The sequence below is a fragment of the Schistocerca serialis genome, chromosome 3, assembly GCF_023864345.2.
Source record: "Schistocerca serialis cubense isolate TAMUIC-IGC-003099 chromosome 3, iqSchSeri2.2, whole genome shotgun sequence".
NCBI lineage: Eukaryota > Metazoa > Arthropoda > Insecta > Orthoptera > Acrididae > Schistocerca > Schistocerca serialis.
Window position 1 is genome coordinate 432,266,260 of NC_064640.1, and position 26,958 is coordinate 432,293,217.

Here is a 26,958-nt window from a genome sequence, read left to right on the forward strand (position 1 = left end):
TCGTCACAAAATTACTAGTTTTAAGGACCCTTCACCACAGTGACATGTAAATAACTATTCCATTCAAAATAATTTCGTTGTTGCTACTGTTGTGAAAAAAGTACCACGGAATTTTTAAAAACACAATTCCAAGAAAAAATAATGAATTTGTGATTTATGAAATATCGTCTTCATACTTAAAATTCAGTATAAAGTATTTGCCCGTCAAATTACAGCAGAAGATTCCTCATGATTTCCAGCAAATTTTGAGATCTACAATCAATCATCAGTTTCTTTACCGAACTGCGTAGCAGTGAAATTTGCATCTAAGGTGTATTAAATACAATTTTTGTGTACGTGTGCCAGATCGTTAGTACTGATGACTGATTTATATGAGATATCCCATTATTTGTAATTAAAAATGTACTGTAGGGCAAGAAAGCTTGAAAATGCATGTAAACAACTGGAGGGATAGAAAGGCTAATCATACGGTGCGGTCGTCTTGGTCCGCGTGTCATATCTGAATTGATTATTCTGGATTAGACGTGGGACAGTCACCTTTCACAGGCGCAGGAGAATGTTGCGACAGAAGCTGTAAACGGAACGTTATGAGTGAGAAAATGCAGTAACACATTGTTTTATCTTCTGAGATGGGTCTGAAAGGCATAATGAAGAAAACGCACACACTTGTGCTTCAAAGAGACAAGGGCGCAACACTCTTAACCAGCTGTGAAACATCAACATACCACGGTGATATGATGTTGAAGGTACTATACTGCAACACAAACAAAATGCATAGCGTTTAGCATATGCAATAAAAGACTGTACCTAGTTAGATTTTCTGTACCTGCTACACAGTGTGGCAATTAATCCCTATATTACGCCTCCCCCCCCCCCCCCCCACACACACACACAGAGAGAGAGAGAAACTGGGATCAAAGCACTGCTTGAGTATGACGGTAAGAAACGCAACTCTGAAATAATATATAGCAAATCGGCTGATTAAAGCTAAAGAGCCGGCCAGTGTGGCCGAGTGGTTCTAGGCGCTTCAGTCTGGAACTGGGGACCGCTACGGTCCCAGGTTCGAATCCTGCCTCGGGCATGTATGTGTGTGATGTCCTTAGGTTAGTTAAGTTTAAGTAGTTCTAGGTTATAGGGGACTGATGACCTCATATGTTAAGTCCCACAGTGCTCAGAGCCATTTGAACCATTTTTGAAAGCTAAAGAGACTGAAATGAACAAACAGGAAGAATGAAAATGTATGGATTACTAGAAATACCACGCGTCTCAGGCCCTAAGGAGAGTGGATCACTAAACGACCATAAAACAAATCAAAAAGGTCTATTGGGCCGAACAAAACAAGTCAGATACTGGCCTTGATGATGGTAGTACATTACAATTACGTAACGGTCCAGTAAAAATTGGTTTAAAATAACCAAGTCTTAGGCTTAGTAATTTCTGTCAATAGAACAATCTTTAAAACAAGCAAATATTCTGCACTTACTGTTGTTCTAGTTAAACCTCTGACGAAATTGTTGCAGTATAGGGTGGGCTGTGTTAAAACTAACGTTAATCTAATTTTATGAACAGCACGATACCCAGTGTTAGAGATAATTCATCTTTAAATATCAGTAGGTGCTCATAATTCCAAGGTTTCTACTGAACGCTGCATTGCTTTTCTACGGTTTTTTTATTGGAGGTAACATATACCTTATCTAACTCATCTTAACCATCTAGTCACCGGAGAAAATACAATTTAACGATGATTGTGAAAGTTTAATTTTATTGTGATCGATCTGTGGGAAAAATTAAGATTTTATGAAAATAGTACGGACATCCTTAAATACTGATTTTACTTTTACAGAATGATTTTTGTCAAACTGTAGATTACCATTACGGTAGTTATTGAGGTACATATTGAGATAGCCGACGCAGGCTCTTTAAAACACCAAATGTCTACAAACGAAGACACTCTGGCTCAATGATGTTAAATCTGTAACTAACAACATATACAAATTTCTTTTCCAGCATAATTTTCGGTGAGTGTTAGCGTCTACTTTATTGTGATTATTATCACTCGAAAACGGAATCCAGATCGTGGATTTCAGCTGGCTAGCCCAGAAAATTGATTCTATTTTATTCTTCTTCGAACCTCCATGTGACGATCCTTGCATTGAGGGCGGGAGCATTAAATCCAAACAGTTGCGACAATGTAGGATATATGCTATTGCCTAAAATATTTTCATAAACATATGTGTTCATTTTACCATCGGCGGAATGTTAACTTCTGTGCCTAAGTTAAGAAACAGAACCCCAAGACTTTAATAACAAAGAACTTAAGTGTCGACATACCACAAGCAGGTAAATAAAATTCAAAGGCATTCACGAGATAATGTATCGTGATTATAGCAACTCCGCAAAAGTCGCTTCCACTGCTCCGCCGAGCAATGGCGTTGTTTGTACCACTGTAAGACGCGTCACGCATTCGTTCTTGTGAACAATGGCAGCTGGGCAGCAACACGACCATGAGGGAAGAGACCACTCACCTCTCGATGGCCGTTTCCTCACTGCCCTCTGTACACCAGCTGCAGTGGATGTGTTCTGTAGTAGGGATTTCTGCTGCATACAGCACGTCTTACAGAATGTTGATGCTCCTGTATTACGCTAGTGATTGGATTGTACGCACATACATAGATGGTGGTAGTATCGTGTACGCAGGGTGCATTGGAGAAGCCGTCATTTGTACTCAGGTGATTCATGTGAAAATGTTTCCGACGTGATTATGGCAGGACGACGGGGAGTTAAGACTTTGAACGTGGAATGGTAGTTGGAGCTAGACGTTAGGGAGATCCACAGTGCCAAAAACGTGCCGAGAATACCAAATTTCAGGCAATACGTCTCACCACAGACAATTTAATGACCGAGAGCAGTGACCTAGCAAGGTGGCGCAGTGGTTAGACACTGGACTCGCATTCGGGAGGACGACGGTTCAATCCCGCGTCCGGACATCCTGATTTAGGTTTTCCGTGATTTCCCTAAATCGCTCCAGGCAAATGCCGGGATGGTTCCTTTCAAAGGGCACGGCCGAAGCCCTTCCCCGTCCTTCCCTAATCCGATGAGACCGATGACCTCGCTGTCTGGTCTCCTTCCCAAAACAACCCAACCCGAGAGCAGTGGCGTTTTCGTAATGTTGTAATTACTAACAGACAAACAACACCACGTGAAATAACCACAGAAATTAATGTGGAACGTATGACGAACGTATCCGTTTGGACAGTGAGGCGAAACATGGCGTTAATAGACTTTGGCAGCAGACGACCGACGCGAGTGCCCTTGCTAACAACACGACATCGCCTGCAGCACCTCGCCTGCGTTCGTGACCATATCGGTTGGACCCTAGACGACTGGAATATCGTGGCCTGGTTAGCTGAGTTCAGAATTCAGTTGGTAAGATCTGATGGTAGCGTTCGACGAAGGCATGGACCCACGTTGACAACAAGGCACTGTGCAAGCTGGTGGTGGCTCCATAAAGGTGTAGTCTGTGTTTACATGGAATGGACTCGGTTCTATGGTCGAACTGAATCGATCACTGACTGGAAATGGTTATTTGCAACTATTCATGGACTTCATTTTTATGGATGACAGTGCGCCATGTCACCGAACCGCAGTTGTTCGCAACTGGTTAGAAAAACATTCTGGACAACTCGGGCGAATGATTTGACCACCCAGATCACCCGACATGAATTCCATCGAACATTTATGGAACATAATCAAGAGGTCAGTTCGTCCATCAAATCCTACACCGACAACACTTTGGCATTTATAGCCGGCTCACAGAGGCGATATGGCTCAATATTTGTGCAGAGAACTTCCAACGACTTGTTGAGCCCATGCCACGTCGAGTTGCTGCACTACGCTCAGCTTAAGGTGGTCTGACACGATATTAGGAGATATCCGATGATTTTTGTCACCACAGTATACGTTACGATGTCCTCATCAATCAGTAACACAGCTTGCACACAGTGTGTCCCAGGAGGAATGGTCAATAATCAGGAATATGTCAGGGACCATCATCTGAAGGACAAGAGTCTAGTAAACATGAGCTCTAAAATGCATACCGTAAGAGCCATGAGCACTTATTCATCGTTGCTGCTGAGAAACACATTACTTTTACTGAGAAAAGTGCTCATAGTTCTTGAGATAAGTCTTTCAGAACACACGTTTACTAGGCCTTTTTGCTTCGAATGAGCGTTCTTGTTATATCCCCGAATATTGACTATTCCTCCTAAAATACATACTTCCCACATGGCGCTCTCTCTCTCTCTCTCTCTCTCTCTCTCTCTCTCTCTCTCTCTCTCTCATATTCTCGATACGTAATACGTGCCATGGCGTAGTTGCACTATGGAGCAGCTTGTCGGAACATGTGGACAAATAACCCACACCCTATTGTTGTATCGAATTAGTTCGCGCCTGCAGACAGGCAATCCAGTGAATACGTTTCCAAAGCGGGCTGCCGTCGCGCCGTTCCGGGAAATTTGTGTGGGCGGTTTCAGTGAATTTCATGCGCGTACTGACGTTTGCCGCATCGCTAATAGTGCCCATGTTGAGCGCTTGTAATTTGAATTAAAAATTGGGAGAGACACACACTATCTACTGATGAGTCTGATTTCTGTCTTGTTTTCACACAGTCGTCTTCCGAAATTCTAGAGGTACTTATTCATAGCCTTCTATATGGTGTCGATGATGCGAATAATCGATGTGACACAAAATTCAAGGCTGGCTGTTAAAAATAATTCCAATAGAGTCCCAGTACTCTTTTTAAATTACATTTAATTTACAATATGTCTGTCTTTTTACTAGTTGACAAAGTATTAATGTATTGGTCGTCGCAAACATCCCGGAGCCACTGGCTGCTACAGAGCTCTTTCAAAAGTCGTCTATAATTGTAATACAACTTAGAAAATTGCTTGTCTGCAATGTGTCTTCGTAGCATTCCTATTCTAAATCATGGACGAAAACGTGTGTGTGAAATCTTATGCGACTTAACTGCTAAGGTCATAAGTCCCTAAGCTTACACACTACTTAGCCTAAATTATCCTAAGGACAAACACACACACACCCATACCCGAGGGAGGACTGGAACCTCCGCCATGATCAGCTGCACAGTACATGACTGCAGCGCCTTAGACCGAATCATGGACGCACAAGGTGGTTTGCAAAATGAGTCTTTCGACTCTGCAAAGGCGTGTTCTTGAACTACTAGTAGATTAAAACTGTGTTCAGGGCTGCGACTCGAACCCAGAACCTTGACTATTCACCTAGCCATGGTTCCGTGTTTAGAGTCTCAGCCTGGCAGACAGTTTCCAACTACCGGAATGATACAAAACAGGGTTCACAGTTCCATGTAGGTAGTTGTAATTTTCAGGTAACCCGAATATACCTCGTTAACTTTGAAAAAAAAAATATTCCAAAGCAAAAACCCAATACTTACATCATTCTGTGCTGACCAATATGCGTGTACCATAGTCCCTCAGCGGCACAACAATGTACTCATGTTCTAGACGGCTGGGTTTCAGATCGCACTCCAACAATTACTTTTGGGTTTCAGTGGCATCACTGATTCACTACAGGTAGATATCAGGGTTATTCCTTTCTCATCATTACAAAACTGAGTGCTACATCTCCGATAACTTCAGTGTTGAGGAAAGTTCAAACTTCATAAGAAAGAGGAAAAATTCGCAGGTCTTAGTTGTTTAAAGATTTTTGACGCCTTGTTGGTGCTACACGTCAGTTGTATCACCAAGGAAATGAAAATAGACCTGTAAGTATCCTTTGTTTTATAATCCGTGAGAAAGAGTGTGAGCTACTTTACACAACGATTTCTAACTTTTTCTCTTACCAACAACACACCTGTGGCATGTCCAAGTACTGGTACATTATACCAACCTGTTGAAAAATATACGGACTCCTGTTAATGGAGCCCACAGCTCGTGATATAGTGGCTAGCTTGCTGCCTCTGGATAATGGGGTCCCGGGTTCGATTCGCGGCCGGTTCGGTTTGTGTTGTCCTCATAGTTTCATCATGATTCGGGAAAGTAGCGAGACAGGACAGTGTAAAGATTGGGACTTTGTACGGGCGCTGATAACCACGCAGTTGAGCGTCCCACAATCATAATCAATCATCATCATCATCCTGTTAATGGATATTAATATGATGTGTGCCACCTTTCACCTTTATGGCAGATTGAACTCTGTTTGGGACACTTTTAGTAAAGTGTAAAAAATTCGTGGAAGAATGGTAGCCCATTCATCCCCAAGAATCGAAACCAAAGAAGGTAGTGATGATGATCGCTGGGATCTGGAGCATAGTCGACGTTCTAATTCATCCCAAAGGTGTTCCATTGGGTTCAGGTTGAGACTATGGGCGGTACAGTCCATTGCACGAATATTACTGTCCACAGACCATTGCCTCACATATGCTGCTTTATAAGAGAGTGCATTTTCACCCTGACACAATCAATCGTCGCCTCTGAAGTGATTCTTTACTGTACGCAGTACACAATGCTGTAAAATGTGTTCATATCATTTCACATTTAGAGCTGAAGCGCAATAAGTGGACCACACCCTCATACCATAGAACAGCCTCCCACATACTTCACTGTTGGCACTAAACATGATGGAAGATAATATTCTCCAGGAATTCGCCAAGCATAAAGCCTTCCACTGGATTGCCACAGGACATGGCATGATTCATCACACGAAATCACTCATTTCCAGCCATTCACTGACTTATTAGTAGCTGTTCGACAATTGTACTCCATTCTCCTAACTGACTGAGCACAGCCATTGTGCTAGCTGTACTGCTGGTATCACTTTGGAACTCAAGCGATACCATCCACCAATTGCAGGCGATTTTTTATACCCACCCTCCCCAATCCTCGATGGTCCCTATCCGTCAGTACATGAGGTCTGCCTTGTCTTGGTTTAGCTGTGGGTGTTAATTCGCGCTTCCAATTCAGTCACATCACCAGCAGTCGACTTAGGCAGCTTTAGAAGGGTTGAAATGTCCCTGATGAATCGGTTACTCAGCTGGCATCCAATGACCAGTTCACTTTCGCAGTCGCAGAGCTCCCCTGACCTCCCCTTTCTGTGTCACTGCTACTATAGTTATATCGTAAGTCCTCGCCTCCTTTTATACTGGCTGGTCCGTCTCTCGTGACATCTAGTGATAAATTTCGCATTACATAGAGGTGTTCGAGTATTTTTGATCAGATAGTGTATAACCCACTACGACGACAGATTTAGCGAAAACCATTCACCTGATGATAGGACAATGTCGAAAAGTGTTTCAACAGGCGGAAATACACAACTTCCGACACCTCTAATATCCTTACGTGACAGTAATTTAGTTGCTACTGCTCACATTATACTGTCTGGAGCGGCAAATCACAACAGTAGTCGTTCGTAATAGCTCTGAGATGAGCCACAAACGCCCGTGGCTGAAACACTACAGGTGAGGCATCATGTCGCTGTGGAAGCTGCCATAAACTCCGAAATCCTGTCACTGTGTTCCCGTACTCGAGAGCCGGCCGGAGTGGCCGTGCGGTTCTAGGCGCTACAGTCTGGAACCGCGAGACCGCTACGGTCGCAGGTTCGAATCCTGCCTCGGGCATGGATGTGTGTGTTGTCCTTAGGTTAGTTAGGTTTAAGTAGTTCTAAGTTCTAGGGGACTGATGACCTCAGAAGTTGAGTCCCATAGTTCTCAGAGCCATTTGAACCACTTTTTTCCCGTACTCGAGAGGCCTTTTGTCTCGCAGTTTGAGAGCTTCGGCTCACTGACAGTAGCAGGTTACTGGATGTAAAGGAGTGATAGATGCTCTAAAGTAAACCGGCAAAAGACAGTGTCATCATGGGAACTGTTCCGAGACGCACTGCATTAGTGGGAGTAGGAACTGCTTTGTTGCAAATTTCAAAGTTTTAAGTGGTTTATTATTAATATGCTACAGTGCCGTAAACAAATCTGTGTTTATATGCATTAAAGACAGTTGCCTGGAAGCGACTCCGAGAGACTAAGAAAGGAGTACAGAAGTTTGAGAGGAAGAGCCTGCGGCCGTGAAATGTAGCATTAGATGAATTTACGTCTCACTTGAGATCAAGGAAGGAAGCATGTGAAAAGTTTTAAAACTCTTAATCGTAAAGAAGAAAAGAAATCTGGCTATCTATAGACACAGTGAAAGAATGAAAACAGATAAGGTTGATAATGAAATGATCGTATGGCATTGTTGGTCGGGATGTCCCTTGCGGGTTCGGCCGCCAAATACAAGTCTTATTTCAGTCGGCGCCACATTGGGCAATTTGCGGCCGATGATGAGGATGAAACGATGATAACACCCAGTCCACGAGTGGAGAAAAATCTTCAACCCGGCCTAGAATCGAACCCGGAACGAATGCATGGGAGGCAAGCACGTTACCACCTTTTATTTATTTATTTATTTATTTTTTTTTTCCTCGTTGCGTTTGGTCTGGGCCGACTTCACAAGACATCCGTTCAAGTTGATTGTTGATTCCTTGACTCAGTTTTTTTTATTACAGAGAGCACGCAGCCCTCTGACCGAACACGCTGAGATACCGTGCAGGCGCCCACCCAGCTAAGCAGACGGACAGAGACAATGTTGCAATTAGATATTAACTTATCACGAGAACAGAAACATAAAAATTCCATGGGTAAATGTTGTATATTAGCAAAAGAGAAATGTGAAATCAGTAAAAAAAAATATACGAAACGAGGAGGTTTAGAGTAGAAATAGCGGGACTAGTAGATCTGAGCAACGAGAAAGCAAAGAAGACACGAAGTAGTTAGAAGAAAGGAGGAGCTAGAGTGAGGCATCAAGGAGAATGAGAAAGAGAAGTAAAGGCAATTTTGATACCATGCCTGTAGTGGTTACGATTCAGAAGGGCGGCCAAATAAATCCACGTCCGGCCATCCAAATTTAGGTTTTCTGTGATGTCTCCAGACAGGTTAAGGTGTATGGCGGGATCGTTCCATTGAAAGGACAGGGACGGTTTCCTTCCCCGATCCCAGCTTGCGGTCCGCCTCCAACAATCATACGAGGGCGTGCTTAAAAGTAATGTGAAAACTTCTAAAGTTTTTTTTAAATAAAACAAACGTTGTTAACACTCTACATCTTTATTCTTCGTGTCTATATATGTATATGCAGCCCTCTGCCGCTGGAGAGCTCCGAATTGTAGCGTGTAACATGGCGGTGCGTAAATACATTCGCTGGTATGTGAGAAAACAGCGCACTGTGATAGAGTTTCGAATTAGAAACGTTCATCGACACATGGAAGACCCTCTCCTTCAATATAACAGTGCCAGACAACACATGAACGTTGCGCCATCTGCAACAATCCGACGCCTTGAGTCATCCAACATCCTCCATACAGTCCCGACGTCGCTCTTTCCAATTTTCATCTGTTTCCAAAACTTACACCTTCGAGGACTGACAGTGATTAAGCGGTGCAAGCAGAGATTAAGTTTTGCCTCCGTCAACAAAGTCACGCAAATACAGCTTAGGTATCAACAAACTGGTCTCTCGGTGGGAGAGAAATGTTCGTCGCCAGGGAGACCATGGTGCTAAGTAAGTATGTAGACATGAGGAATAGAGATGTAGTACGTTAATTATTAGAAAAGCATGAAGAGTTTTCACGTTAAAAATCGGGTGGCATTACTTTCCAACACACCCTCGTCTAGTTAATGGCACGTTAAACCTCAGCCGGCCGTAGTGCCCGACCGGTTCTAGGAGCTTCAGTCCGGAGCCGCGCTGCTGCTACGGTCGCAGGTTCGAATCCTGCCTCGGGCATGGATGTGTGTTGTGTCCTTAGGTTAGTTAGGTTTAAGTAGTTCTAAGTCTAGGGGACTGATGACCTCAGATGTTAAGTCCCGTAGTGCTTAGAGCCATTTGAACCACTTTTGTTAAACCCTAATATTTCCTCTTCCTTTCAGTGATTAAATGTTTACTGTAATTTCAGTTGCACGTCTCCGTTAATGAAATATAAAATGTACAGGGAACCGGTCTGACTGCCACACCGAGGATCTCGGTTTGACTTCTGATACAGTTATTATTTCTTTTTCTCGTTATAAGAGAAACTACTTGCAGGAGGAGAGTACTTTCAAAAATTTCGCAAGTTCATTTTACAGTCTTCAATAGCTGCGTGCTGGCCAAACGCCTTTCTAATAATGCTGTGTAATGTAATCTTAAGCCGAATTCCGTGGGTACGGAGGTATCGGGTTGGTCGTTTCTCAAGTACAGTCGCATTTCTTTTCTGTTTAAATGTACCGTTACCACATGGTGGTGATTCTTCGTATTGGAATTGGATCCAGAATGGTAGAAATGAGTGTGTATGTGTGTGTCATTGCGTGCAAGTGGCCAACCGAACTAGCAGTTTTCGAAATATTTTTAACTGACTGATTGGCTACGTAGAGGGAAGCCAAACACAAAAGTGTTGGCCGGGTGGACGGTCGGCATTGCGCGGTCTCGTCGTCCAGATCACGGAAGTCAGATACTCGATCCTGACCGGCGGCACTGTTTTCTCCTACCGACGTACTCTGGCAGCCGTTGACACGCTTGCCCTGGAAAACTGCAGTGTCTGCACGACTCCGAAGCTGAAGTACTCCATTGGCCTCGCTCTGCTGATCTGACCGCGATCAAATTCACTGCCCATCCTGTTTGCCACTGTCTCTCACAGGCACTGTCTCCAATGACTTCGAAGCCAAGTACAAGTTCTGACAAATTCACGTTCAAATTCCATGTCAAACTGTTCAATCTGTTGCGGCTGGTATTTCTGCTTCCTTTAATTCAGAGTCTTTCGTTTAGGCTAATCAGGGTGCCACCAGTTCCACTAGCTGTCACGAATTAAATTCGGCAAAATGAAATTAATTAATTTGTGGGGATGAAATCGATGTAGATGCGATGACATGCGATGTAAGTGTAAACCGTTCAGATACGATGGATGTGCAGTGAATGAATATGTAGTGATAGTAGAAAATTCTATGCATATCGGGGTCGTGACCCGAAATTACTGCTTATTGCGAGCTGTCGCATTAACTTTCACGATCAATTCTTGCTACATGTTCAATGTTCGGTATCTTGCACTGTGACCATGGTCACACTGTCTAAGTTAGCCAACACCACACCAAGTGCGCTCTGTGTGTCCTCAGGTTGCATATCGGTGACTTTAATAGGATGTAATTAAATTATTTTACTAATTAGGAAGATAAGTAGAGGATACTGGATGTATATCTTTTGAACAATAAACCATTTTCGGAGACGAACTGTTTACACACTGTAGAAACAAACGTGTGAACAAAATCGTTAACTGTTCAGCATCTGTTCGGTGAAAGAGCGATCATACTGTGGGTATTCGAACAGCCCACGTTCACGTTTGTTGCACCATTTTGTTTGGGCTCCTATAGCGGTGTGCCGTAGTACTGTGATGGGGGAATTTCACTGTCACACACACACACACACACACACACACACACACACACACACACACACACAGCGAAAACAGCCACCACACCTTTCGTGTATTAACATGGTGATGGTTCTTTCCACAAACAATGGATGAGTACATCGTGGTTTGAAGAAAATTTAGGTGATGTGGTGCTGTCGCTCGCTCAAAGCTCCAACTTGAACTTCATCGAACATATTCGGGGCGAAGTATAGCGACCTTTTCATGACACCTTTTAGTGCAAGACTTTGACTACTATTCACCATGTTACTGGAACAACGGCAACAAATCTTCCGATAAATGTAACTGGAAGCCCTCTCCGAAGATTAAACATTGTATTACTATCCAAAGGAGGGCCATCTTCCTATTAGACGACTGGTTTCTTTGAAACGTACTGCGGCAGGTGTCCGAGGTTTGTTGGCCACACTGTGTAGCTTCGTGTACGGTCATCATAAAAAAGGTCACAGGAAATGTTGCGGGTGAAGAGTGCACCGCTAAACTTAGCTGAGAACAAAATTAGATCGAAGAGTTCCGCTTTCTTCTTTTACAAATTTGAGTTTCTACCGCCTATGAATTATTTACTACTATACTGTACGTAACGATAGAAATATGAAAATATGTGACTGATCCTATGTGCACATTTCAATATATCTCTAACAATTCCAAAGTTGGTAGACCTTCCACTGACGATTAAGTAATGAAATAATAATGACGCTTAGGAGCTAATAACGAGCATCAAAACGGATACAGGGGTTAGTGGAGATGGGGTTGTCGTAGCGAGACTGAACGTTGTAACTCACAAATCCTCCAAAAATAAACGAGTAATACTGTTATTCAAAAAAGTAGATAAAAATTCACTTGACACCTTCCTGAGAGACAATCGCCACTCTTCCCAAATTAACGATGTACCGGTAAGTGTAGACCAGATGTGGCTTGAATACAAAGAAATAGTATCGACAGCAATTGAGAGATTTACACCAAATAAATTCACAACCGACGGAACTGATCCCCCTTGGTACACAAAACGGCTCAGAACATTGTTGCACGAAAAAAAATTTAAACGAACGCAAACTCTCAAAGGTTGACAATCTTTTACAGAACCTCGAAATTTACCGCAGACTTCAATGTCAGATGCTTATAACAGTTTCCACAACGAAACTTTGCCTCGAAACCTGACAGTCAAAGAGATTCTGAACGTATGTAAAGTATGCTAGCGGCAAGACACAATCAATGGCGCCTCTGCGCGATAGCAATGTAAATACTCTTGGTGACAGTGCTGCTAGAGCAGAATTACTAAATACAGCCTTCCGAAATGCCTTCACAAAAGAAGACGAAGTAAATATTCCAGAATTCGAATCAAGAACAGCTGCCAACGTAAGTAAAAAAAATGGTTCAAATGGCTCTGAGCACTATGGGACTTAACTTCAGAGGTCATTAGTCTCCCAGAACTTAGAACTACTTAAACCTAACTAACCTAAGGACATCACACACATCCATGCCCGAGGCAGGATTCGAACCTGCTACCGCAGCGGTCGTGCGGTTCCAGACTGTAGTGCCTAGAACCCCTCTGCCACCCTGGCCGGCCAACGTAAGTAACGTAGAAGTAAATATCCTCGGAGTAGTAATGTCGTGTGACCAGGGCCTCCCGTCGGGTAGACTGTTCGCCGGGTGCAAGTCTTTCGATTTGTCGCCACTTCGGCGACTTGCGCGTCGATGGGGATGAAATGATGATGATTAGGACAATACAACACTCAGTCCCTGAGCGGAGAAAAATCTCCGACCCAGCCGGGAATCGAACCCGGGCCCTTAGTATTGACATTTTGTTGCGCTGACCACTCAGCTCCCGGGGGCGGACCTAAGTATTGAAGCAACTTAAATCACTTAATAAAAGCAAGTCTTCTGATCAGACTGTTTACCAATTAGGGTTCTTTCAGAGTATGCTGATGCAATAGCTCCATTCTAAACAATCGTATACAACCGCTCACTCGACGAAAGATCTGTACCCAAAACTGGAAAGTTGCACAGGTCACACCAATATTCAAGAAAGGCAGTAGGAGTAATCCACTAAATTACAGTTCCATATCAGTAACGTCGATTTGCAACAGCATTTTGGAACATACGTTATGTTGGAGCATAATGAATTACTTAGAATGGAACGATCTATTGACACACAGTCAACACGGATTTAGGAAACATCGTTCTTGCGAAACACAACTACCTCTTTACTCACAGGACCCAGCCCTGTAGCCGAACGGTTCTAGGCGCTTCAGTCTGGAACCGCGCGACCGCTACGGTCGCAGGTTCGAATCCTGCTTCGGGCATGGATGTGTGTGACGTCCTTAGGTTAGTTAGGCTTAAGTAGTTCTATGTTTTAGGGGATTGATGACCTCCGATGTTAAGTCCCATAGTGCTCAGAGCCATTTGAACAATTTTTTACTCAGAGGTGGTGTTTAGTACTATTGACAAGGGATTTAAAATCGATTCCGTGTTTCAGGATTTCCAGAAGGCTTTTGACACTGTCCTCACAAACGGCTTGTAATCAAATTGCGTGCTTATGAAATATCGTCTAATTACGTCACTACATTCGTGATTTCCTGCGAGTGAGGTCACAGTTCGTAGTAATTGACGGGAAGTCATAGAATAAAACAGAAGTGATTTCTGGCATTGCCCAAGATAGTGTTAGAGGCTCACTGCTGTTCCTTGTCTAAATAAACGATTTAGAAGACAACCTCAACAGCCGTCTTAGGTTGTTTGTCGATGGTCCTGTCGTTTATCGTCTAGTAAAGTCATCAGAAGATCAAAAATAATTGTAAAACGATTTAGATAAGATACCAATATGATGCGAAGATTCACAGCTGACCCTAAAGAATGAAAAGTGTGAGGTCATCCACGTGAGTGCTAAAAGGAATCCGTTAAACTTCGGTTACACCATAAATCGGTGAAATTGATGGCTATAAATTCAACTGAATACCTAGAAACTATAATTACGAAGAACTTAAATTGGAAAGAACACACAGAAAATGTTGTGGCGGAAGGCGAACCAAAGATTGCCTTTTATTTGCAAAAAGATGCAATAGATCTGTTAGAGAGACTTCCTGCACTAAGCCCGTCCGTCCGCTTTCGGGGTACTGCTGCGCGGTGTGGAATCCTAACCAGATAGGATTAACGGAGTACATCGAGAAAGGTCAAAGAAGAGCAGCACGTTTTGTATTAACGAGAAATAGGGGAGTGACTGTCACTGACATGACACAGGATTTGGGGTGGACATCATTAAATAAAGGCAGCTGCTCACACTTTTTCGTTGCGGCGGAATCTTCTCACGAAATTTCAATCACCAACTTTCTCCTCCGAATGCAATAATATTTTGTTGACGCCGACCTACGTAGGGTGAAAGATCGTTATATTAAAATAAGGGAAATGGAGCTCGCACGGCGCACGGAAAGGCTCTTAAGTGTGATTGGCAGAGTATCAATATGGATGTGAATGACGCCATAACTGGGCTGGAAAATAATTAGGCTATGTAAGATTTTTTTGTTTTCTAATTTGAGCTTAATGTCCTTTCCTCAGATTCCATCTGCATTCAAAATGTTTCTTTTAACATTATTCTCTCCATTCTGAATATGGTCCGGTAGGTCTCTCAGAAAATTTGTGTTCATGAATCAGAAATCAAAATTGCATTCTATCTTGAATAATTTCTTAATGGGAACCAATTTCTTGCAGGTCTTCATCAACTTCTGTTAATTAGTTACGATTTTTTGTCGATATCGCTAAGTTTAGAATTTTCTTTGTGAGCCCAATATTGTCCATTCTATGTAAGTGACAGCAAAAATGTAATCACTGATTTCGGATGCTATCTGTTATTTTTACTGTAAACGTGATAGGTCTCCTGTGATTTCTTTTTCATTCGAATTCCATTTTCACATTTTAGTGCTAAGAGTTTTCTGAGATTTTTCCTTTCTCTTTTTCAATGGTTTTTTTAATACAAAATCTGCCACCAGTTGTCATAGTAACAATTATAATGCTGGTGATGAGAATGACGATTTTTATTACTGTTATTCTTATCATTATATAGTGCTAATGTACGATGCATATTGTGGCGCTGACTCACAAATTGTGTCTGGTTAGACGTACGAGAGTGCCTGGAAGCCTTAATCTTGCAACGTCAAATGCGCTGATGAGCCAAAACATTATGAACAGCTGCTTGACAGCGTGTTGGTCAACATTAGGAATACGTCAGCTATTCTGCCTGACATGGCCGGCCGCTGTGGCCGAGCGCTTTAGTCTGGAACCGCACGACCGCTACGGTCGCAGGTTCGAATCCTGCCTCGGGCATGGATGTGTGTGATGTCCTTAGGTTAGTTAGGCTTAAAGTTCTAGGGGACTGATGACCTCAGATGTTAAGTCCCATAGTGCTCAGAGCCATTTGAACCATTTTTTGCCTGACATGGATTCGACAAGTCGTTGGTGCGTTTCTGAAAGTCCAGATGTGTACGCACATGTCATGCACTTTCTGTAAATTACAGGACGGTGGTTTTTTGATGTGGATCTGGTGCCCGATAGCGTCTCAGATGTTTTCCATTGGGTTCAGATCAGGAGAATTTGGTGGCCAAGACATCAACGTAAGTTCACTACTATGCTCCTCAAACTACTGCAGTACGATTCTGGCCTTGTGACATGGGCAGCTATCCTGCTAGAAGATGGCGTCGTCATAGGATAAGGCATCAATGCATGAAGGGATACAAGTGGTCAGCAACAGTGTTCACGTAGTCCACTGTTGTCATAGTGATTTCGATTATCACCGGAGGTTCCACAGATGCACAAATAGATACCCTCTGCAGCATAATACTGTCCTCAACGGCCCGCGTCCGTGGCGCGTTGCACGTTTCGAGCAGCCGTTCCCTTGGACGACGGCGTATGCCGTTATGACCACCGGCCTGGTGTAACAAGAAATGTTATTCATCCCAGCAGGCGACATGTTTCCATGCGTCCACTGTCTTTTCTCTATTAACCCATGCCCAATGCAATAGTAATTGACGTTGCCGTTGAGTCAATATGAGAACACTTAGGAGTCGCCTACTGCATATCTCTATTTTCAGCAATGCGCGTTAAACGTTGCCTCCAAAACACTTGTGCCTGTGACACCGCCGTACTCTGTTGGAAGATATGCCACAGATCGCCACCTGTTCTGCTTTACATAGCAGGCAAGCCTCCCATCTCTACCTTATGCGATGAAACGTCGACTTCTAACACCTTGTAGCCTACTAGTAATTTCATCTCTTTCTAAATATATGCGTACGACAGTAGCACCCCAACAGCCGATCAGATTCACCATTTCCGACTTGCTCGTTTCCAGGAGCCAGGTCAAAACTACATGCATTTTGTAGAAGTCCAATTTCTTTAGTGGGTTTCCCCATTTGCAGCCCGTATCATCGCTGAAATGATTCCCCATTCGTCTCTGCTCCGCTTATATACACTACTAGCCATTAAAATTGCTACGCCAAGAAGAAATGCAGATGATAAACGAGTATTCATTGGACAAATATATTATACTAGAACTGACATGTGATTACATTTTCACGCAGTTTGGGTGCATAGATCCTGAGAAATCAGTACCCAGAACAACCACCTCTGGCCGTAATAACGGCCTTGATACGCCTGGGCATTGAGTGAAACAGAGCTTAGATGGCGTGTACAGGTACAGCTGCCCATGCAGCTTCAACACGATATCACAGTTCATCAAGAGTAGTAACTGGCGTATTGTGACGAGCCAGTTGCTCGGCCACCATTGACCAGACGTTTTCAATTGTTGCGAGATCTGGAGAATGTGCTGGCCAGGACAGCAGTCGAACATTTTCTGTATCCAGAAAGGCCGTACAGGACCTGCAACATGCGGTCGTGCATTATCCTGCTGAAATGTACGGTTTCGCAGGGATCGAATGAAGGGTAGAGCCACGGGTCGTAACACATCTGAAATGTAACGGACACTGTTCAAAGTGCCGTCGATGCGAACAAGAGGTGACAGAGACGTGTAACCAATGGCACCTCATACCATCACGCCGGGTGATACGCCAGTATGGCGATGGCGAATACACACATCCAATGAGAGTTCACCGCGATGTCGACAATCACGGATGCGACCATCATGATCCTGTAAACAGACTCTGGATTAATCCGAAAAAATTACGTTTTGCCATTCGTGCACCTAGGTTCGTCGTTGAATACACCATCGCAGGCGCTCCTGTCTGTGATGCAACGTCGAGGGTAACCGCAGCCATGGTCTCCGAGCTGATAGTCCATGCTGCTGCAAACGTCGTCGAACTGTTCGTGCAGATTGTTGTTGTCTTGCAAACGTCCCCATCTGTTGACTCAGGGATCGAGACGTGGCTGCACGATCCGTGTTAGCCTCCCGAACCCACCGATTACATATTCTGCTAACAGTCATTGGATCTCGACCAACGCGAGCAGCAATGTCGCTATACGATAAACCGCAATCGCGATAGGCTACAACCGACCTTTATCAAAGTCGGAAACGTGACGGCACGCATTTCTCCTCCTTACACGAGGCATAACAACAACGTTTCACCAGACAACACCAGTCAACTGCTATTTGTGTATGAGAAATCTGTTGGAAACTTTCCTCATGTCAGTACGTTGTAGATGTCGCCACCGGCGCCAACCTTGTTTGAATGCTCTGAAAAGCTAATCATTTGTATATCACTGCATCTTCTTCCTGTCGGTTAAATTTCGCGTCTATAGCACGTCATCTTCGAGGTGTAGCACTTTTAATGGCCAGTAGCGTACTTTCCCTACCGCATCACGTGCCCGAAACGCCACCGTGCTGCATTCAGTCTCGCAAAGGGCTGTTGACGTAACGTTTTGGCTCGTCGGTATAAATGCAAAAATAATTAAGAGAATAAATAAAGATATTGTTTGATAATGCGATGTCGTTGTTGATTGATGTTTTCGTGTTGATGTTGCAGGCCATGGAGGAACGGCCGGTGGAGAGCGTGGAAGAGGCGCGGCTGGTGATCCGCGAGCTGCGCGACCGCTACCGCGCGCAGGCGCACCAGCTGCTAGCCTGGCGCCGCAGGGTCAAGCAGCAGGTAAGGCTCACGCCGCGTTATAGCGGGCCAAATAAAACTCCCCTTCAAGCTGAAGCAGGCAGTAGCTTCGAGATGCGCAAATGGAGGCAGCTGTTGGGCAACTGTAGACTGTAGATTTCCTTGTGATCACATAGCTGGCTTATGTCATACCTTAAGCACTATTACCAATGAACATGAGGGACTGCTTTAACTGTCATGACATACAACACCGCCACAGAACCACACCATGTTTCATTTACCAATGACTTCTGTATTTATGACGCTACTGTGAATTTTTTTAAACACCACACAATTCTATGAATGCGAGAGAGCACGTCTATCATTGACACAGAAGAAATTTTAACAAAACAACGGTGCATTTTATCCAACGATAACGTTTTTCTTGTTTTTCTTGTTTTTTTTATTTTTTTTTATTTTTTTATTTTATTTTATTTTATTTTTTTTTTTTTTTATTAAGAAGTACGGTGCAATTTGTATTTTTCCGTCAGTAGCAGGTCCTCGACACTCAATGTTTCCTGGATGGGAATATACATAACGTACGAGAACAGGTTGTGACACAAGGACGGTGACATACGGAAGACTTTTGGGTCTGGCCGTGATTGGTGCACAGATAGCCGAAGCGGTTAAGGTGACTGCTCGCGTAAAGCGGGAAATTCGGACTGAGTCCCGTACTGCCACAAATTTTCACTCTCGTCAGTCTAATATATAGCCGAGGGTGGTTCATATTCGCAATTGCGAATACATTTACTATTAAAATATTATTTATTCCGATTTCAATTTCGACACATGGTCGTTGTCGAGCATTATGGGATAGTGGGACCCACTCAAGAACATAAAGCTGTGAGAGGCTCGTTAACGTAGTTGCCAATAGTGGTGGTACAAACCCACCTGCTGTTCCATACACTATGTGAGCAAACATGAAAAAGCTGATATAATAACGGCTCATGGCTAATATGATGAAAACAACATCCACTATGAACACTAAAGTCAAAATGTCGTGTATATTTTGAATTTAATGTTTTTAGTGGCTGTTGTTGTAGTACTATATTAGCTGTGTGCTGCTTTTATTTTGTCAGCTTTTCGCAATAAATAATATTTTAACAGCCTAAAGCGGAATTACTTCATTCAAAAATTTCACTGAGGCTGTCGTCTGTCCGCATCAAAATTCTGAATAACGAATATAGTGGACTGTATCAGTGACGTTAATGTAAACAATTTTAAGTCACACTATGTAATGTTTTGTTTCTTAGGATAATGGCAGGGTATGTAAATACTTCGACCAAAGAGCTGTAGCGCTCTCTCTCTCTCTCTCTCTCTCTTTCTTTCTTTCTTTCTTTCTTTCCTGATACATATTGGCTCTTTGTTTTATTCTTTGGGCATTTTCTGTTCCCACGTTTTCATTTCGACTGTTTATTCGTTTGTGGGAGCGAAAGTACACGTTGTGCTGTTAAATACTTTGAGGGCTTGTAGACCATTTGTCAACAGCATTTCAATTATGATGTGCTTCACTATTCTTTCCTGTACGTCGTATGTGAAGTTTTCGACAAGCGTGCGGATTTGTGTGTGTGTGTGTGTGTGTGTGTGTGTGTGTGTGTGTGTGTGTGTGTGAATAGTTCTATTCCCGTGTAGCGCTAAACACTTTTCACCACCTTTTTACTCGTTTAGGTCACTTTCTTCCCTTTGTGTTTTGGAATTGAGTTTGAACTAACTTCCCGACAAACAAATTTTAAACAAAACTCAGAACTTGATGGCAGTGCAACATTAACTCAATTTACTGGCAGTGGTACACAAAGTAGTCTCATCCATACACAAGATATATCCCACTTTTCCTGTTCCAGTTGCAAATGCTTCTCGGGATGAAAGATTGCTGGAAAGCTTCCATGAGAGCTAGAATCTCTTTAATTTCTACCTTAGAGTTAGAATCTCTGTAGTTTTTACCTTCATGGTCTTTTCACGAGTTATACACAGGACGAAGCAACATATTGGTTGTGTCAGGGGAAGAGAAACTGAAATAAATGTGAAATTTAACACATGTCTCTGTTGTAATCTCATAAAACTGTTGGAAATCGATTAAAAAATTTGACACATGCAAGTGTAAAAAGCAGATAGTAACTACTTAAATAAAAATGAATTTTTAATATATAACGTATTTAAATCGGACTAAGACGAATAAAGTAACTTCTTCTAGCCATATGCAGATTCACAACCCTATACAGATAGTCTTGAAAATTTGTGACTGAATTTTTAATAGCGATGAAAATACGTGTAAGATTTAAAAGAACAAACGTGAGTCGCATGGAATACGTAATTCATGCATTAATACTGTAGTTCACCTCTGTACTGTTACGCTACTTACTAATTGATACATGAAAAGTTCACCTCCTTAATATCATCTTTTGCATCGACCCATCGTTTTCCATTTTAAATGTTACAAGTATTTTCATAACTATCAAAGTTCACAGTCACAAATTTTCAGGACCATCTCTGTGGGTTTAGGAATCTGTATGAGGGAGGAGAAATTACTTTATAGTCCTATTAAAAAACGTGGTGTATTAAAATTTTGTTTTGTGTTAAATTATCATTTACGTCTGCTCTTACCTCATTTAGGTACTTTCGTGATAATCTTGAAATGGTATTATTGAAAGACAGTATGCGGGGCCAGAGAGATAAAAATTACACAATCTTAGTGATTCGTGTTGTTTCTAACAATCCAGTCTTTTATCTACATTTCTTTAGTTAGAACAAACGTTCACTGTAAGCTAAGCACGCTTAGCGTATAATTAATTTGAATTTTCGGGTAAATTTTAATTCCAAAGGCAGAACAATACTTAAGTGTTCATTGTGCCACCTGTCCCACGCACTTTAGCTCTCCGCTTCCGAGATTCTGGCTGGCGCGCCGGCCCCGGATATAATTTGCTCGGCTGTTTAAAGACGAGTGCTACTGTGCCGGCCGGCGTTGACGCGGTTTCCCACATCCCACCAGGTGAATACTGGGCTGTTACCCAAGGCCTGCCTCAAAATGGTTCAAATGGCTCTGAACACTATGGGACTTAACATCTGAGGTCATCAGTCCCCTAGAACTTAGAACTACTTAAACCTAACTAACCTAAGGAAATCACACACGCCAGCCGGAGTGGCCGTGCGGTTCTGGACGCTGCAGTCCGGAACCGCGCGACTGCTACGGTCGCAGGCTCGAATCCTGCCTCGGGCATGGATGTGTGTGGTGTCCTTGGGTTAGTTAGGTTTAATTAGTTCTAAGTTCTAGGCGACTGATGACCTCAGAAGTTAAGTCGCATAGTGCTCAGAGCCATTTGAACCATTTTTTTGAAATCACACACATCCATGCCCGAGGCAGATTTCGAATCTGCGACCGTACCGATCGCGCGGTTCCAGACTGAAGCGCCTAGAACCGCTCGGCCACAGCGGCCGGTGGCCTGCCTCAGTTACGAGATTCATCAACACTTACAGAACGTTCACATACTCTCACATGAGCTAACACTAGTATCCAAATTCTGCCACGTGGTGAAAGGGGGAGGGGGGGGGAGGGAAGGGGTAGTGTGGCTCGTCATCCAGCCGCCTTCTACCACCAACATTACCAAATCCAGATTAACGTGCCGACGCTGTGAAGACACGGGATATAGCTAGGAAAACAAAGACAATGAAAGTTTCTCATGACATACCCTAATGGCACAGTGGTTAAAACAGTGGAGTCGCCTTATGAGGTAGCGCAAAGTCACCCGCAAGAAACACCGATAGTTCCAGCCTGTTAGGCGACGTGGGTGGAAGACTGATCACAAAATATGGTCGCCAATTATACCGGCCCGCGTATTTCGGTTGCACCGATGCTGATGATTCGCTGTCATCGTACCATAAGGATTCTGCGTACTATCCCACAACCACAGATGACTGTTACGAAAGTTGAAAATACCACTTCACGTAAAGGTTGCCTCATCTGTAAATAGGGTGGATGATACAAAATGGTTCAAATGGCCCTAAGCACTATGGGACTTAACAGCTGAGATCATCAGTCCCCTAGAACTTAGAACTACTTAAACCTCAGTAACCTAAGGACAGCACACACGCCCATGCCCGAGGCACGATTCGAACCTGCGACCGTAGCGGTCGCGCGGTGCCAGACTGAAGCGCCTAGAACCGCTCGTTCACTCCGGCCGGCTGGATGACACAAATCCCGTAATCGTGGTTGCCTGGTGAAGAAACCAGTGACTAAACTGCGCCCGATATGGAAAGTCTGTCGCTGCTGTAAGTGATAAGGCTAGTAGCAACTGTCATGAAGAATGTTTCACATCGTCGTCTCGCTTATCCTGCACTGGCGGGCCAACTGCATTGTACTGACACGGCGGTCGCCTTCCACAGTGTCAGTCACATTTTCCTCCAAGTCTGGTGTCCAGACATATCGGGTACGTCCTTCCTGATTTCCTGCTTCCTGTAACTACCCTGTCTCCGACAAACGGGGGAACACTTTTGCAGACATTAAACGCTGTGATTGTTGTCGGCGGGGCTAGGTCTCCTGATGTAACCTTGCTGCCCGTGGCCATTTACCTTTCCGTAAGTAAACACCATGTCGGCAAGCTCTCGATTCGAATACGGAACCATTGCGTACAACGCTGTATCACATCCACTACAAGGTGAGTCAGCAAGAGAAGTGAATCGGGCACAACGTTACCAATTACTATGGCAGAAGAGGTCGCTAGGTCATGACGTATGAACACTTCCACCCTCCAGGAGGAAACCATGCATACTGTAACTGTGGCTGCATGGTACAGCGCGTATTAGACTGCAGTCTCTGTAACAAAGCGTGATTGAATAAATGGTCTCTAGCATGGAAGCCACGCATCTCCAGACATAACTTGATTAGACCTTGTTTTGTCCGGTAGCCGGCCGCTGGTGGCCGAGCGGCTCTAGGCGCTTCAGTCTGGAACCGCGCGACCACTAGGGTCGCAGGTTTGAGGATGTCCTTAGGTTAGTTAGGTTTCAGTAGTTCTAAGTTCTAGGGGACTGATGACCTGAGATGTTAAGTCCCATAGTGCTCAGAGCCATTTGAACCTTCCTTTTTTTTTTCCTTCGGTATCCTCTCATCGATCAATCCGTAGAGTTTATACACTATGGAAAAAATTACCTTGTATATCTCGTGTGTGGACTGGTAAGTGGTTAGAAGCAGTTATCTGATAACGAGGCGAATATACACTGCCTGACAGAAAAGTGAAGCACCCAGAAGGGAAAGAGGGAACGAAATAAAACTTCAGGTTTTCAGACGCCATGTGGTCTTATTTCAGTGATCACAAAATAATCAAATGTACAAAAAACTTGTCAATATGAGCCCACTTACCAGCATATCTCACACCCTCTAGCATGAATGCACGCACTTTATCTGTTGGGAAAGGTGTCATGAAGCCGTGGCACTTCTCCCGAGGAAAGTTGGCCCACAGCTGTGGTAGCTGTTGTTTGATATGCTGGATACTGCCACTGGAATATATTTTACGTCTGATCTAGTTCCACACATTATCTGTCGGGGACATATCTGGCGCTCTTGCTGGCCACAACAGTACCTCAGCATCATCACGCAGGCCGTTCATAGAGCACGTGCCGTATGTGGAAAAACGACTCCTCGATGCTGTAGCATGAGAAGTAACACATGACAGCGCAGGATTTCTGTGACGTGCCGTTGAGCTGTCTGAGTTCCCTCAGTCACCACCAGCAGTGAGATGAAGTCATCCTCGACAGCTCTCCACTCCAACGCTAGGAGTAACACGGCTATGCCTCTCCAAAACATTTGAAGAGTGGGACTTCTTCGCTTCAGGTCGATGGCCATCTGGGATACTGCACGCCGCGCGGAGTGGCCACGCGGTTGGAGGGGCCATGTCACGGATTGCGCGGCCGGAGTTTAAAGTCCTCCCTCGGGCATGGGTGTGTGTTTTGTTCTTAGCATAAGTTTAAGTAGTGTGTCAGTGAAGAGACCGATGACCTCAGCAGTTTGGTCCCTTAGGAATGGTTACTTGTCCCCGGACGACAGGCCCAGATGTGAAGGGGATTACGACGTGCTTGGTGCACAAGACGGTGGTCCTCCCTTATGGAGATCAGACGTGGTCGACTGCAACCTTGACGACGAGTATGCCTGCACTCGCGTGCTCATGCGGTGCAACAAAAGGCCACTGTCACATCTGAATGCCGCTTAAATCTGGATATTTCACGAGTCGACCAATCGGCCAAATGGAGACTTGCCGGCTCTGTCATGTGACGATAACGCTGTCTCTAACGAGTACACGATATCTGATGCAGTTCACGCCCCGTATACACCCTACCATGCCTTGTAAGAACATTGAACACGAACAACACTAATGCACTGTGGTGGCCGTTCTACCTGTCACAGAGAATTGTACCTCTAACGAGTGAAGTACCCGCCAATGTTTTGCATGTGCACGAAGTGGCATTGACATCTGACCATGTCTTGTGGGTGCTTCACTTTTATGTCGGGCAGCGTAACTTTCCAAGATTGTCTTATCACCGGTGAGGCACATTGTTTTCCTTGTCGATACTGAGCACGTCAAAATGAGCCACGGCTACTACTGTATATTCGGAGCATTCACTTGCTTAGAGTGCCATTGAATGATACACTGATATGCCTCAATCTAGCGGCCGGTAGAGACACCCGATTTTTAATCTAAGACCACCGCTATATGGAACTTTTCCGTAGGCTGAAATAGAATTGAAGTAGAATAACAGCGAAAAAGTTGATACTGACTGTTGTGTAGAAAAATTTGATTTGATACCAGTATTGTCAGTGACATTCTAAAGAAGAACAAATAAAATAAAGGCGCTTTATTCATTTTGAAAAAAAAATTGTCCACTGAAAAAAGGAATCAAAATGAAAACATGAACTTTGGCAAACAAAAAGAATGCATTCATGATAAAGGAAGGAATTTCAGGGTTTAACGTCTCAACGACGACGAGGCCATTAAAGATCGACCAAAAGTTTGGATTTGGAAAGGAAGTGATTCGTGGTGGTTGTCGTAATAGTTTTACAACTCCTCATTAATGCAGGAATGACTTTTTCCATTTTCATAACAAGCTGTGTTTCGGTAGTATTTTATCATCGGTAGCAGCCGTTTTACATCCTCTGCTGTTAAAAGCCTCCTCCAGACTTTTGCACCGCGCTTTTCAGCTACGCGCTTCCGTGTTGGCCGTGCATATTTTATAATGCCATCCATCCACCCACCCATCTTCCGTTAGGTCGGCGTCTCCGTCTTCACAGTTTCTTGGAACCCAGGCAAGAACTTCAATATTTTTTCGGCCGTTTATTCGCCGTGCTGCAAGCCACTATCCCTCCATTTCAGTTTCATTAAAATCACAGTTACGTCTTTCATTATGTATTTTCGCCTGATCTATATATTTATTTTACTCCCCCCCCCCTAATAATTACCATAATGCATCTCTTCGTAACTGTCTCAGCAGTCCACAGAGTTTTGAATTGTTATTGCGTTAAAAGTATGTATTTCATTCTGTAAGCCATTACAGGAAATACACACTGATTGTAAATGTCCGATCTCAGACACATTTACTTGTTCTATTAAATTTCCTCTACAACTTAAGAAAATAGTTTGTCAGTTTGAATCTCCTCACCTGACTTCTCTTCCTCTTCTGAGTTTGTTACTAAGTTTATTATTATTCTGATAACGTATAATGGGACGGGGTCAGGGATTTTCTCTGCCTCGTGATGGCTGGGTGTTGTGTGCTGTCCTTAGGTTAGTTAGGTTTAAGTAGTTCTAAGTTCTAGGGGACTGATGACCATAGATGTTAAGTCCCATAGTGCTCAGAGCCATTTGAACCATTATAATGGGAGTTGTAGGGGTGATGTATATAGAGTGATTCACCTGCCGCTACCAATGAGTTTTATGCAACCAGGGATGCCTTCAAAATCCACGCGTATGACTTTCATATTCTCGATCACTGCACAGTCTATTAGTCCTACATAAAAAATAAACAGGACTTTTTTGTGCGAAATTTAATCTAGCTGGGCTAAGTTTTCGCTGAAGGCCATAGTTTTAGATTGAGTGCGTTTTTCTTGAAGAGTTCGGAAATTACAGTCTCTAGCGAAAATGTATCCCAGTTCACAATTTAGCTAAATTAAGTTTCTTACAAAAAGTTCCTATTCATTTCCTTCTGTAGGACTAATAGTTTGGGTGTAGCAATCGAGAGGATACGAAAATCTTGCACGTGGTATTTGAAGGCCTTGCAACTTGCATAAAACCCAGCAGTAGAGGGAACTCTGTCATCCTGTATATTCGTCAGCGCACTAAGGAATGAGCATGAATTACCACTATGAGAACCAAAGATTTTGAAAAAGCCG

General features: G+C 43.6%; 1 protein-coding gene across 2 annotated transcripts in view; it reads left to right on the forward strand.

Moving 5' to 3' along the window:
- LOC126470317 (homeotic protein female sterile) overlaps nt 1-26,958 on the forward strand; it is a 568,331-nt gene that overhangs the window by 477,994 nt on the left and 63,379 nt on the right. For both annotated transcript variants that reach the window (XM_050098094.1, XM_050098093.1), the window contains one exon: nt 18,471-18,593. In XM_050098094.1, the coding sequence (XP_049954051.1) occupies nt 18,474-18,593 (120 nt within the window). In that variant the 5' untranslated portion in view covers nt 18,471-18,473. The remainder of the gene's footprint in view (nt 1-18,470; nt 18,594-26,958) is intronic.